This window comes from Rhodamnia argentea, chromosome 9 (genome assembly GCF_020921035.1).
Source record: "Rhodamnia argentea isolate NSW1041297 chromosome 9, ASM2092103v1, whole genome shotgun sequence".
NCBI classification, from domain to species: Eukaryota; Viridiplantae; Streptophyta; class Magnoliopsida; order Myrtales; family Myrtaceae; genus Rhodamnia; species Rhodamnia argentea.
The window spans coordinates 3053375-3069061 of record NC_063158.1 but is presented as its reverse complement, the minus strand read 5'-3'; the positions used below and the strand labels follow the sequence as shown (position 1 = coordinate 3069061).

The following is a 15687-nucleotide window of genomic DNA, read 5'->3' as shown; positions in this document are numbered from 1 at the left end:
GATGACATGGAGAGGGTAGGCCAAGTGATATATTTATAAATATATATATGCAAATTAATAATAATTATTATGATATTTTTTTAGTCAAAAAGGGTAATTAAAAAGCGTGGGGAATTCGCGGGACGCCCAGTAAACTGAGAAAAGGGAGCCCAGTCCTCCATAGGCTTTTTCCACATGTGTCCTTTTACCATTTATGTCAACTTCATGGTTTCTTTTTTTAAGGATTTGGTTTGTGTCTCTGTGTGGGAAATTGGAGGGACGACGCCCAATGGTGAGCCGCACGCGCATTTAAGCACACGAGATCGGGGAGAGGGATTAGCTGTGATCCGCCGGGCATCCATTTAGGGGGGTCGATCGATCGACCTCTTTGTACTAATCTCTTCAGCGATTTCTTACGGTGTCAATTCCTCTCGATCGCGTACGAACCCACGGTTTGGTGTTTCACATTCAGACAGTGAGAACAAGATGTGCCGTCAAGCATTTGTGAAATCAATACCGGTGGCAACGGTAAAGGGTAAATCGCCCATCTTATAGGGGGTGTCTAGTTCGAGAGATCGAGAGAGAGAGGTGTCGTTTTTCATGGCGGTCGTCGGATGAGTATACGGAGCCACATCGAAGAAACGACTTAGTATGACAAACAAGACATTCTATTTCCGGCTAAAAGTTTCTATGCGAATATGATTTGGTTGGCATTTCTCCCGATCGGTACTCATCCATGGATTCTTTAACATCGGTCAGCCTGCATCCTTTACATGGAAATCAAAGTTAGAGCGGGTCGTTCCCTTGATGCAAACTGATGGGCATTGGATCTCAAGTACATCGAAGAAGAAATGACTTAAGACAACGAAACATTTTATTTCCGGCTAAAAGTTTCTATGTGAATATGATTTGGTCGGCATTTCGCCCCGGCCGCTACTCACCCGTGGATTCTGAAAACATCAGTCGGTCTACGCCCTTTACATGGAAATCAAAGTTATGGCGGGTCATACCTTTGACGCGAACTGGTAAACATTTTGAATATTTCAAGTACACGAATTAGCGATTCTGAGATGATCGGCGTCGGATAAGGAGGGATGATTGATTTTTTTTTTCCCATTCAAAACAATCTACGCGGAGGACCATCGTCCTCGAGCTCGATACATCATTTCCAGCTACGAAGCCCGCGAAGGAGCCGCGGACATAGTTGTGACCGCGATTCGCAAGTTGATCGGAGAGAGCTTCCTCTCTCTATACTCATGGTGGCTTGCCATCTAAAAGGCATTCGTAATCGTGCACAACATTCGTTACGAGATAGGGTCATCACTTCTCTACGCTCTCTTACAGCATGGACATGATTGATTGGTCACTTCATGAAACAATTGTGAGACAGGCGGTCATTGATTAAGTAACCACTTGCAAAAGAAATCGAGTACTCCATTAGTGGCGAATGAACGAAAATCACGAGGCCTCTTTCATGGTGGGATCTGGTCGGATCATGTTAATCATGTCTATATGTTTCCATAATCGACATCCCCTCTCTTGCCTCATGGTTAGTTATTGGTTCATTTCGAGGTCTCCTCTTTCTCTGTTCCTGAAGCAACTCGGGCTAAGGCTTCAGAGAACTAGGCCGGTCATGTGGTGGTAACAGCTGGACAATTTGAGTTTGGGGGCTAATCTTTCTTGCGTAAATCGATTTGTTATCTCGAGCCCCGGAATTTCGGAAAAATCGGACCGTACTGAATTGCGACCCAAATCGGAAGTTGGTTCGGTTGGGATTTTCGAAACGGAGATTAGGGTTTTAGGGCGATTTTGAGAAGGGTGAGAAAGAAGAGAGATTTTAAGTTGGGCGTTTAGCTTTCGTGAAGAATTTCGAGTACGGCTCGATTAGCGGAATCGAACCGAATATAAACCGAGCTGGCAAAAAGAACAATTATTTGTTCATTATACGAACCGAAACCCGATCCAAGCCGAACCGAAAATGCAACAAAATTTCGGCTTTCCGATTCGGTCTTGACACTCCTAACAGACACGTCAAGACAACCTCAATCAGCGTCCCTTCCTTGCCCTTCATGTGAAGATCCAGGGCAATGATGAACCCAAATCGAGCATACCCAAGATATTAAAACTCGATCCAGATCAAGATATTCCCTAGATTAGCAATAGCTTGGTCACCAAGGGACCGGATGAACTGGAGAAGAAAAGTCATGTTTTGGGAAGATAGTCTCTCCAAACTTGCCCAATATGCTTTTGTACTGGTCAATCCGTCACATGATTGAGTTTGAGACTAAACATTTGTACGTTAAACCATTATATATGAGCATAAATGAGATAGTTTCTATTATTGGTCTCGAGCACCTAATGGTGGGTGTGTAGATAGCAGGAATTAGGGTTATGGCCCAAGCAGAACCCACAAACTATTTCTTTGACTATCAATCACCACGTGATGTGGTCAAGAGAACTTAGCTTATTCCTAACTATAGCAACTGCTTTTGGGTCCAGTCTCTTGGCCCCCTATCGATTCACCTACTCGCCCAAAAACCACATCTTGACTTCTGCCCTTTTCTTCCGATTGACCTCGACTGTATATTCGATTCGAGTGAAACTTAACTTTATGTTAAAGGACAGTGCTCATGAAGCGAGACTCTCTCCGAGCTGGCGTCGCTCAATGCCCAGTGTGATCGCAACATAATGAACGAGAGACCCTTCGAGCTGACGCTGCTCGATGCCCGTCGTGATCACAGCATCGGAGAATCGACACCCGAGTCACGCGCTTGAGGATTCTTAATGCCCAGAAGAGCGTTAGTGAAATATGCAATTTAGAAACATGGATGCTGCAAGACAAATTTAAGCTCAAAGTAGATGCTAACTAATAGCTAAAGAGCTAATTAGACGCTCATATATGATATAGAGTATTGCTCCGGGCCTCTAGTTTGGAGCAAGTGCGGCCCATCTCACCCTAAACACATCCTCAAAGTGTAGACTTAGGATCAAACCCTTTGTCGAGTCTTGGGAGGTTAACCACATGATATTGAATATAAATGTGGCTTAGCTAGATGCTTGATGATGGCCCTACCACGAGCCTTTCTAGTGTTAGAAAAACCCATGGCGCCGCAGCGATCGAAATTAGAATATGGATTATTGAAATCTTTGTCGATTAGGTGCATGCATCATGTATATGGGCAATCGGATTTCTTTAACGTGCCTAATCATCTAAGATGAACCGAGGAGCATCCTTCGCCACTATACTATTACTATTTTGATTACTTTGGTGGTCCATGCAGAGCATACTTTTTTGATATGGCTTGACTAATTCTCAAGAGGATAAGGATATTAGAGGCGTCAAAAATTTCGCATGGTGCTCATTTGTTGCCAAAAATCCAATGTGACCATATTTTATTAATTTCTCCAACTGATTTGGCTTGCCAATGTACCGAGTAAGCATATATACCCGTGAACAAGTCGTCTATGTCTTTTGCCCCAAATTGAAAAACTTAACTCGAATTTTCTCAAATTTGAAGTGCTAATTCGATTTTCCCCCAAAACCACACTCTTCCCCTTCAAAACGGTGGGAACCCCCGAGCACTGAATCTTAATGGGGACTTCAACCGATCGGATTGATCACCACCATGGTAAAAAATTCGAAACTTGATCGCTCTCAATCAGAAGGCCCTCCTCCATGTCGACGTTGGACAATGAAGACGAGAGCCCGGCCAATTTCCTCGAGTCCGAGATCCTTTCCGATGTCAAAATCCGACCCTCATTCATTTCACAATGTCAATTTTTAGAGTAATTCGATCGGATCTCCTTTTGTTTACCCTAGGAAGCGTCGATGCCGCCAAGACGGAAGGGAAATGGCAGCGTTCTGGAGGAGAAGATGCGCAAGAGGAGAGACAAGGCGATGGCAGAAGTAACGACAAAAGCGCGGCCTTGCCAGCAACGACGGTGTCGCGAGTGATAATAATCAAATGAGGCGCCTGGCAGAGAAGAGGCGAGAGAGAGGGAGGAAATTGGAGGGGAGAGAGAGAGAGAGAGAGAGAGAGAGAGAGAGAGAAGGGGGGAGGGAGGTCGTTTTGTGATTAGAAGCCACCTCACCGTCCACATAGATTTTTTGTTAAAGCCAACTAAGCATTAAGATTAAATAAAAAAGTAACATTGGAATTTGTCGCCAAAGGCATTTAAGTCCCAAACCTAACACACTTTTGCCAATTTATTCATAAACCTTTTAATTTTACCAATTCAGTCATAAATCTTTTGCATTTGTGCTAATTCAATCATCCGGCTAACTTTGACTCGGTGGCATCCACATCGGGGTTGGTCGATGTTGACGGGGCCATATTTATTAATATTTTAATATTTTTTTCAATTTTATTTATTTATTTTCTTTTTTGTTTTCTTTGGTTCATCTTTTTCCTCTTGATTGTATGCGGTATTGAGATAGGGTCAATTGTCAATTACAATCAAGAGTTTCAGAGCTTGATCGGCTAGAGGCAAGGCCTCATCGGCCATTGACGCTGTCATCACCGCCTCGCCCATCGATGGCGACGCCATGGCTAGGCTAGGGCGGCGTTGCCCTTATCCGGCATTGTGTTGCCATTGCTGGGTGATCTCGGCTTGGCTCGGCCATGGCATGGCCGTCGTTGGGCGAGGCGATGACGGCGGAATTGGAGGAAGAAATTTGCGATTGACTTGGTTTGTGATTTGCGGTGCATCGCAAGTTTTATCGATAGTCAAGAGTTTTAGAAATATTCATCTAACAGTGAAGGAAGAAGATGAACAAAAAATAAAATAAAAGATTATTAAAAGTTACCCGGTCGGCTCCGACCGGTGTCAATGTCGGCGTCGACCGACTAAAGTTGGTCAGATGGACTAAATTGGCATAAATGCAGAAGGTTTAGGACTGAATTAACATAAATACAAAAGGTTTTGAACTGAATTGACAAAAGTGCAATAGGTTTAGAACTTTTTTGATAATTTTCTCTTTTTTCTGATTTGGCACTTAAGTGAGTCGGTGAAAACTTTTGATATTAAAGTGAGTACCGTACGATACTTTTGATATTTCTAATCACTTTGTGTCTTTCTTAAGGGAGACAAGAAGCCTCAGCAATGTCGCCCAGCGCCATTGTTATGTGGCCTATTGTAAAGGGGCCAAACCTTTGACTTTGAGTGAAGCAATGAAAGGCCTCTAGTCTCAATCATGAAGAGCATTTGTCTCTTGAAGGATTTGATTCGGTCAATTGACACAATGGGCTTCCATATTATTTCTGAGATGCTGGACTAATGTTCTAGGCCTTGCACATTGCCCCTGATCCAAATAATTAAGCCTAATCATGGCTTGGTGGCCCATTGGCCCGACGTTCAAATAGGCATAAACCTGTTTCGACTGGCTTGAGAACTAGCGTGTGCAAATCTCATTCTTCCAATGCATCATTTCTGCGTCCAATGATGATTCATAGGTAGAGGAAGAAGCCTTGTCAAATATAATTTTTTTTTCTTTCGACCATATTTCCATTGTTAGTATGATAGTCTGGTTCGGGTCATAAAGTTAGGTCGAACCGCATGCACAGCTTAGCCTGCCCGTCCCCATCAGCCGATATGTTCTCACAATCACTATCTTGTTGTCTCCCATAGCAAAACTAAAAAAGAGAAGCGAAAAGTTAAATATCATCCATCATCTCATACACAAGTTTCTACCAAACAAATCTTGTGAAGACTTGTTATTTCAATGCAGCGTGGATACCTAAAAGAATCCACACAAAAACTTTGTGAGTGGTACTGCACCAAAAACTAGATGATTTGGAAACCTAACTCCTGATCGACAGTCGTCGTAGCAGTATCATCGGCAGATGGTATAAGACATATGACCTAACTAAATATGTGTTACCCTCCATGATAGGCTCCACACAATCAAACGCATTTGTAGATTTAGCAATAACACATGCATCCGCCCGTATGTTTCAAGTGGATAACAATGTCTTAGGCAAATGATCTAGCACTCTTGTAGGTTTTACCAAACCGATGGACCTATTAGGATTGAACTTCCTCTATAACCAAAGCTCACAAAATTAGAAATGATCATGATGAACTTTTCGTACATTCTTTTGCTTCCTCAATTTGTTTTCAATATCCTGTCGGGACTAAATTAGACATATAGTTTAGTACTTCCTCTGAGTGCTGCCAATGCAATAATTTTGAACGAAAATAGTTAGGTTGAGTCTTGCATTGCGCACGCGATTTTACCATTAAAAACTGCTATTGTAGCTAGTATGCCACTTTCGTGCACTTTTGTTTCACTTTCTGCTCTGCTTTTCCTAGAATCTAGAAGCCCACTATAAGTAGGGTTACATTAAAACGTTATCTTCACTTTAAGAATATTTTGAGGAAGAGCCACTAAATTAAAATATACTTCTTGGGGTTGGGTCATGGTACTAAAATTAATTTGACATGGAAATGACATGCTATTTGAATATTATTGTCAAATTGTCGCCGTTCAATCAGCTATCAATTTGTCATGATTTCAATGGCTCTGCCTGTTTGGCCAAAAATAAATAATTTAAAAAAAAATATTCTTTCGAAAATGATCGATTATATCGTTTGAAAAATAATTTCATCATTGACAGTAATTTATATCTAAACATTTGCTTGAAATGAAAACATTGTCTGTTCATTTATTTTTGCAAGCGATGCGAGCATTTATTTTTATGAAAATGTCCTCCAAATCATTTATTTTCCTCAAAACAAACGGAGCATAAATTAAGTTTGATTCTGTGCCCTAAGTGGAAAAAGATGGTATTAGTTTGTGCCGGAGGTGAAGTAGCAGCCACACATGTGCACTTTGGGAAAGAAGTCGTGCGGGATTAGCTTTAGTACTAGTGCTGAAAATATCTCAACTAGGAAACCCTATGAAGTAGAAAGTGCAAACTTTCGAGAAATTACTAATCTCGCCATAATTTAGCAGAGATTTTCATTTTAGCCCTCTAGTTAGTCTAGCTCCTTCGTCCTTTTTTATTTTCAAGGTCAACATTCTCTTCATAACAGGAGCAATCAAATTCTCGTTTCCCATCATTTAACGTTTTATCTTGCTTAGAAGTACAACAAAATGAGTTTTTCTTCTTTTGCAAGGAAAGAAAAGAGATGGCGAAGATGGAGAGTAATTTTGTACTTTCTTAAGAAATTCAACAAACTTTGGAGTCGGCAAAGTGGTCGGAACCCTTTATTTGGATGTGGCAAATCTCGTATTCAAACCATAGTATTTGCCGCCATGAGTGAACTTGAGGACCATGTCGGCTACCCCATGGGCGGAACCTTATCAAATGCACGTCGATAAGTCGATTCGAGTGCATTATTGAGATTGTTCCAGCAAATGGTTTGGAGTCAAAGGAGAATATATTAACATCACTATCAGCACAGGTATGATACGAAAGAAGTAAACGCGTATTGACACATTCAAAGTCAATTATGATACCGTGAATGCATTCTTCGTTGATCAGAATTTTCAGTAATCTGGAGAAAGACAAGTGCACGAGTCAATAGGGCATTTGCATAATCATACAAAGACGCCTTTCTTATTAATTCGAAACCTCCCGTCTTCCAGCACTAAGATCCCGAGTGCCACCGGGCCGAATTGGTACAATGCACTCTTAAGATCTCCCAGAAAACTAGAAAAATCGAGATGCGTGAAAGTAAGATAAAACACTTTCATGGAAATTTCATTTGCGCGCTTTTCCTTCCAAATAATCCGACCTTACCTACAATCATATGATATGCGTACACATAATTCTATAGTGCAATTGACCGTCTAATTCCTGTAAGAATTTCGGGAATAAAAAGTGAGTTTGTTTGCTAACACAGAAAATTCAGAAATGTTGCTCTCAAGCCTCGAGTCTCGACCGAGGCAAAGGGGCAAAAACAAGCAGCTGCTCCTCCTAGTGACGGTCCTCGCACGTTCAAAGACTCGGCTTTCCCTTCAGTCTCCCACAAGAAATTATACGTCTTCATCACAAAATTCTGTGACCACTCGTGAGTAAACTGTCTCTCTCTATCTGTTAAATTCAAAAACAAATTAGGGTTTCCAGAAACCCTGCCAGGTTTTGACTCTCTTCCCATTTCCCACGAGGGTCACTATCTTGATGATCAAGACGACGATGTTTATATGCTTTTAACACCCCTACAATTTCTTTTTTTGAACCAAATTTTGACTTTGGCACTAAGACGCAAGAAAGTGAGCAAGAATGTAGCACGGCACGGCACGAGTTACAGAAAGTATTGACAGCTAGTTTAAAATATGACCCCGTCAATCGCTCCGTTTGGGGTATGATTCATATTTTCCATTGACAAGAAAATAAAAGAGTCCCGCTCCTCGGTAAACGGGCGAGGATCTAGAAGGCAGCTTCGGTGGGGGTTCGAGAGAGCAGCGCCTCCGAGCTGCCAGAAAGTTTTTATAATTTGAGCCCATATTTTATTAGTAGTTTAGGTTTAAACACATGAATAATTACTATTATATATACTATTATAGGTGACTCAACAGAAAGATGTTAGGTGTTAATTATAGTGGAATCCTTTGCTCGATGTGGACCTAATTTAAGGGCGAACCAAGATAATTTTTGTGTCTCGATTTCTTTTTCTCTTTTTCACGCTCTATTTCGGTGTAATTGTGCGCCAAATCTTTACAGAATGAACCCGCGTCCACATGGATCGGGCTCGGCTCGGGCGGGATGGTTTTTTTTTAAGGTGGAGGATTTGGTGGTCGCTATTTAATTGACCGGGTCCTTTGTTACGAGTCGCCGGTGGACTTGATAGCGCCCTCTAGACTCATCCCCGGAAAAGCCATAGTCGATTGAATTTGACAGAATGCTCTCGTTTCTCCCCTTTTGAATTGTCTCCAACCGTGGAAGCTTCCCCCAGATTTTTTTTTTCCCATGTTCTTTACGCGTTTGTGTGTGTAGAAGGATCGTTTGTCTTTAATTTGGAGTTCGCATGGAATCCCACTTAGAAGTTGACTCGAAGGCTCCATTGATGTGATTGTTGGCACCATTGGATTTGAATTATCCTGGTAAGGGTCTTTAAGCAATATTCCTGTTTTTATTCTGTTTTCATTTTAAAACTATTTGGAACAACTTCTACTTTTCAGTTGAGTCAATTGTCCAAAAAATTTTAAACCTATTACATTTTGCTAAGTTCTATAATGTCGTGTTTCACGTGTCGGTCGGCATCTCTCCTTATAGCAAACAAAAAAAAAATTAAAAACTATTTAGGATGACTTTTACTTTTTAATTGCGAAAATTATTCAAAAAGTCTTAAATCTATTGTATTTTTGCTAAGTTTTATAATGTCGCGTTTCACATACATGCTTGCATCACTCCTTATTGCAAAAAAATTAATAACTATTTAGAATAACTTTTACTTTTTAATCCGAAAAATCGTGCGTTTCACATGCATGCTTGCATCTTTCCTTATTGCAAGTTAATAATTATTTAGAACGACATATAATTTTTAATCAGAAAAATTGTCCAAAAAGTGTCCAAAAAGTCTAGAAAGTCTTAAATTTATTGTATTTTTACTGAGTTCTATAACATCGCGTTTCGCATTTAGGTTTGCATCTCCCCTTATTGCAAAACAAAACTAAAAACTATTTAGGATGACTTCTACTTTTTTATCAGGAGAATTGCCTAGAAATTTTTAAACCTATTCCATTTTGCTAATTCCTAAACCGTCGTGTTTCACATGTAGGCTTGCATCTCTCCTTATTGCCAAAAAAGTTAAAAACTATTTAGGATGACTTCTACTTTTTAATCGGGAGAATTGTCTAAAAAATCTTAAACCTATTGCACTTTTGTTAAGTTCTATAACGTCGCATTTCACATGCATGCTTGCATCTCTCCTTATTGCCAAAAATTTAGAAACTATTTAAGATGACCTCTACTTTTTAATAGGAAAAATTATCCAAAAAGTCTTAAAACCACTACACCTATAATAAGTTCTATAACGTCGCGTTTCACGTGCAGGCTTGCATATCTTCTTATTGCACAAAAATAAAAACCATTTAGGATGGCATCTACTTTTTAATGAGGAAAATTGTCCAGAAAGTCTTAACCATATTGCACTTTTATTAAGTTCTATAAAATCGCGTTTCACACTCAGGATTGCATCTCTCCTTATTGCAAAAAAATTAAACTATATTTAGGATGACATCTAATTTTTAATGGGAAAAATTATCCAGAAAGTTTTCTATAACGTCGTGTTTCACATGCTTGCTTGGATCTCTCTTCATTGCAAAAAAATTAAAAAAAGATCTAGGATGACTTCTACTTTTAAATCGAGAAAATTGCCCAAAAAGTCATAAACCTACTGCAATTTTGTTGAGTTCTATAACGTCGCGTTTCACATGCAGGTTTGCATCTCCCCTTATTGTGAAAAATTTAAAAGCTATTTAGGATGACTTTTACTTTTTAATCGGGAGAATTGTCTAGAAAGTCTTAAACCTACTGCATTTTTATTAAGTTCTATAACGTTGCATTTTGCATGCATGCTTGCATCTCTCCTTATTGCAAAAAACTAAAAACTATTTAGGATGACTTCTACTTTTTAACAGGGAAAATTGCCCAGAAAATCTTAAACCTATTGCACATTGGCTAAGTTCTATAATGCCGCGTTTCACATGCAGGCTTGCATCTCCTTTTATTGTAAAAATTTTACAAATATTTAGGAAGACTTCTACTTTTTAATTGGAAAAATTGTCCATTATTGCACTTTTGCTAAGTTCTCTAACGCGGTGCTTCACATGCAGGCTTGCGTCTTTCCTTAGTGCAAAAAAGAAAGGAAAAAATAAAAATAAAAACTGTCTAAGATGACTTCTACTTTGTAATCTAGAAAATTGTCCAGAAATTCTTAAACATATTTTACTTTTGCTAATTCGGTATTGCTCCGTCCCTTTCAAGATCAGGGTAGGGATTTTCGGACAAAAAGAAAAGGGTCGTGCCGAAGCCAAAAGACTAGTGAAAAAAATTAGTTCCGCGGGACACGTCTCAATCCGTCGTGCATACACTAGATAGACCCCTAAGAGTTGGAAGGAACCACTATGATCCCCTATTTAGCACCAATGATAATCACATTGGACCCACATGATTAAACCCTAATCATCTTGGGACCAAAAAAAAAAAACTAATAATCTGTCGAGCAACTTGTGTCAAGAGGTACATCTTACTGTGGAGAGATGGTGTGTGATTCTCCAGCTAGTTCTAGATTAGACCTCAAATTGAACTTGGCGTGTACATATTATTCCCACTTTGGAGACGGTGGGCTTAAAATACTCACAGAAAATAGGACATTCCGGCAGCTTTAATGCAAAATTTGACTCGAAGGCAGAAAACATATGGTTGGTAGACGAATAAAAAATGCCTATGTTCCTGTTCAATTATGGTAAGCTAAGGTCCTATAAAAATTACCAAAGCAAATAGGATATTAGAGAGAGAGAGAGAGAGAGAGAAGAGGGGGTGGGGGGTTGGGGTGGGGGGGGGACCCTTTGTCCTATAATTTTAAAGAGTGATCGGGTATTAAAAATTGATTGGAAATAACCAAGAAGCCATATCGGTACTTAAAATAATTGTCCAAACGTAGTTACTGTAAGTTTTGCTGAAGGTTGATCATACTCCTCACCCGATCTAGCGAGGGTCGCTACCCTTACCGGCCACAACAAAAAAAAAATTGCAAAAAAAAAAAAAAAAAGGAAAAAAATTGACAAGAATGCCATTGGTTAGGCCATTCTTTAAAACAATGGGGACGTTTGAGGACTTATTTGAAGCAAGGTCCATTTCATACTCTCATTAAATAAAATGAGAGCACTTCAAACCCTTATTGAGAACATTCCCTCAAAACAATTTCGCCAAAATCTAGTTGCTTCTTGCAATTATAAATAGCGAGATTACTCTTCTCATCTTTCAGTTTTCACTTTCACTTTGTAATCATATCCCATATGTTAATCAAAAAATCTTAGGCGCGATAAAGGTTATTTCTTTTTCAATAGGAAAATTAAAAGAAGAGAAAACAAGTTTACATGCTCGATAACCCCTTCGTGATGCTTAAGAAACACCAAAAAAGATTGTCTCCAAAAATACATTACAGACTAAAAGAAAAATAAAATGAAATAAAGATTAGCTATTTTACAATAAGGGCAAATTGGACCATGAGTTCCTTGGTCATGGTCAAGCCCCCACCAAAGCCAGCTGGATTAATCGAAAGGCCGGCTTCGATCTTGTATCGCGAAGCATGAGTTGTTTCGGAACTGACCAAGAATGTTTACTCGATCGAAACCACACGGATTTTCCCATATAAAGCCAATCCTGCTCTCCTAAAAATCCGGCGGGCCACTGCTGGGTGGGCGGTGCTCTTGGGACCATACGGGTTCGGGTCGATTCGGGGTTCGAATGCATTGGAATTGGAATCCGAATTTTGCTTGTTTTCACGGAACGTACAGAAGATGGGTTTGCTCTACAAAAATCGAGCCAAAAATTTCTTTAATTTCCTATTTAGGGTTCGCAGGACATATGTGAAAGTGGCTGCGGCTTTTGAGAAGGGATTTGAGGAGTTGATCAATGTAACGGTATAACGGTGCAATCTCAATTACGAGTGTTATGAATGACAAAAAATATATAACAATCATGATGAGATCCACATCTGATCTTATGACTAGCAATTTACTGTCATATTATCATACTAACAAAACCCTTTTGGGAAAACTCAAAGTTCTCGGAAGTGAATTAAAAGTCGACAAAAAAATAAATAAATAAAAAGAAGAAGGAGAAGAAGAAGACGAATCTGTCGCTACGGTGACGTGGCCGGTCAAAAAGTCTGAAAGGAATTTCAGTTTGGACTACTACAAAGAAACTGTCAACTCTCCCATGGGTTTTTCTTCTCCCTTTTTTTTTCTCCCTTTTTTTTCTTGGAATATTCTTTCGTTCAATATCTCAATTTTTAAAATAAAAATTGGAAAAGTCATAAATCACGCCATTTACGAATTTCCGAAAAGTTAACGGATTCTTGGGGAATCGCCAGTACGTCCTCCGCTTTAAATGTGGCCTCGCTCTTATCGCCACAAGCACAAAGCACAAACGTCCGACATCTCCTCCTCCTCCTCCACCCTCCATCTCTTACCAGACAAACATTCCTCCCCCGACCATGCGAGATTACGGCGAGCCCGACATGTCGGTGGACTTAGTCCCCAAAACCCCAACATCGCCGCTTCAGAAGGATTGCGATGATCACGGCTCCGGAGACCCCGGCAAGACCCACCTCGCCCTCCTGCTCAAGGAGGGCCGGTCGGTGTCCGCGGTGGCCGTCCCCATGGTCTTGACCGGCCTCCTGATGTACGCCCGCTCGGCCATCTCCATGCTCTTCCTCGGCCGCCTCGGCGACCTCGCCCTTGCTGGTGGGTCCCTTGCTATCGGCTTCGCCAACATCACCGGCTACTCCGTCCTCTCTGGCCTCGCCATGGGAATGGAGCCCATCTGTGGCCAGGCCTTCGGAGCCCGCCGGTACAAGCTTCTCGGCCTCACCGTGCAAAGGACTATCCTTCTGCTCCTTCTGACTTCAATCCCCATATCCCTGCTGTGGCTCAACATGAAGCGAATCCTACTGTTTTTTGGGCAACAAGAAGACATCTCGTCTCAGGCTCAGCTGTACATCCTCTACTCTCTTCCCGACCTCGCCGCGCAGTCGCTGTTGCACCCGCTGCGCATATACCTCCGATCGCAGTCCATTACAATGCCGCTCACGTGCTGCGCAGCTCAGGCTATTATCCTCCACGTCCCTATCAATTACCTCCTCGTCAATGTGCTCGGCCTTGGGATCAAAGGCGCCGCGCTCGCTGCTGTCTGGACAAATATCAATCTCGTGGCATCGCTGATCCTATATATACTAATCTCTGGCGTGCACAAGAAGACGTGGGGTGGGGTCTCGTCCGAATGCCTCAAGGGGTTCAAGTCCCTCCTGAACCTGGCGGTCCCGAGCTGCATCTCGGTCTGCCTTGAGTGGTGGTGGTATGAGATCATGATCTTGCTATGCGGGTATTTGCTGAATCCCCGAGCCACCGTCGCCTCGATGGGGGTTTTGATCCAGACAACGGCGCTGATATACATCTTCCCGTCCTCACTGAGCTTTGGTGTTTCCACGAGGGTCGGGAACGAGCTTGGGGCAGGCCGGCCCGACAACGCGAGGCTGGCGATGATCGTGGGGCTCGCTTTTAGCTTTGTGTTGGGGCTCGCTGCTTTGTTGTTCACTACGATGGTGAGGCGCACCTGGGCGAGGATGTTTACTCGGGATGCAGACATCGCGGCCTTGACCTCCATGGTCTTGCCCATAATAGGGTTATGCGAGCTTGGGAACTGCCCGCAGACGACGGGTTGCGGCGTTCTCAGAGGGACTGCGAGGCCGAAGATGGGGGCGAACATCAACTTGGGTTGCTTCTATCTGGTCGGCATGCCAATCGCCGTGTGGCTGAGTTTCTTCGCCGGGTTGGACTTCAAGGGGCTGTGGCTTGGGCTACTGGCGGCGCAGGGTTCGTGTGTCATGACCATGTTGCTCGTTTTGGTCCGGACCGACTGGGAAGGCGAGGCACGAAGAGCCGAAGAGCTCACCAGAGAAAATGTGACTACTGGCGATGGTGATCATGAACAGCACGATGCTGCAAGTCAATGTTGGAGGTCTCATGAGGATGACCAAGGAGCTGAGAATTCATTGCTATTGCCATAAAGAAAGAGGAATTTGGTGAGTTGATTATCCACTAACCACCTTTGGCACAACATCGGAGCTCTAATTCGAAGAAATGCGGGCGAGACCATATAACTAATGGGCCAGATGATATCGGTTCACGTAATCTAATTCGTCATGGACGAACTTATCTCATTCGGGAGGCATGTGAGAGAGGCATGGGTGGGAATTGTTTAATTGGGTGCCGTTCAAATTTTGTATGGTGGAGGAGGAATTTAAATCAAGTTCAATTTCAAATCTATGTTAGGGAGACATGTTAGTCTTTTGTTGTTTAGCTAGCTTCTCCTTCTGGCTCATCACATGGAAGTAATAGTAAAACATGCACTTAGCCGCTTCGAGTACAGACAGAATGCTGTTGAGACGGATGTCCTTGTTTCACTTTCTGTTTTTTTTTTGGCTTTCAGTTATCTGAATTTGGGGGGCTTGCTAATAATATACAAGATTGATATTATTAAATTACGTGGGAAAATAATTGTAGCGTCTTTTATGTGGGGTTAGTGTAGGGATGAGTATGGTTTCGGGGTATAAACTTAACCTGAAATCGGATCGGTGAGGAATCTGTCAAGTTCTAGGTTCCAAGGTATTCATGATAGGTTTCATGTTCCAAAAAGGTTTCATGTTCTAGGTTGAACCTAGAAGTTGTAACAAATTTGTGTCTTTCTTGATATGTGTCTTCACGCGATTTTACGACGTCCAATGATGAGAGTGTAATCTAGTCCAAGTACTAGTCCAAACTTCCATCGGCGGCGATATTTATGATTGAGACTTTTACTTTGTTAATATTTCATATTTATTCACGTATCTAAATAAAATTTGTGGTTAATTGATTGTAGCAGCAAATGATAGTCATTAAAGGTGATGATTTACTACAATCGTTCAATTAAGAATACATGTAGAATATGAGTAAACATTGGAACCGTCCCGAAAACCAATGACGGGGTAAGTTAC

At 41.5% G+C, this 15687-nt stretch overlaps 1 protein-coding gene across 1 annotated transcript; it reads left to right on the top strand.

Moving 5' to 3' along the window:
* The first annotated feature begins 13099 nt into the window (after window positions 1–13099).
* Window positions 13100–15059, top strand: LOC115737103 (protein DETOXIFICATION 49-like). Its single transcript, XM_030669078.2, has one exon. It carries the CDS (start codon window positions 13150–13152, stop codon window positions 14719–14721), a length of 1572 nt encoding a protein of 523 aa, XP_030524938.2. The 5' UTR covers window positions 13100–13149; the 3' UTR covers window positions 14722–15059.
* The last annotated feature ends 628 nt before the right edge of the window (window positions 15060–15687 follow it).

Coding starts and splice junctions, on each gene's coding strand:
- LOC115737103 (XM_030669078.2), top strand. CDS start 13,150: ATGCGAGATTACGGCGAGCCCGACATGTCGGTGGACTTAGTCCCCAAA.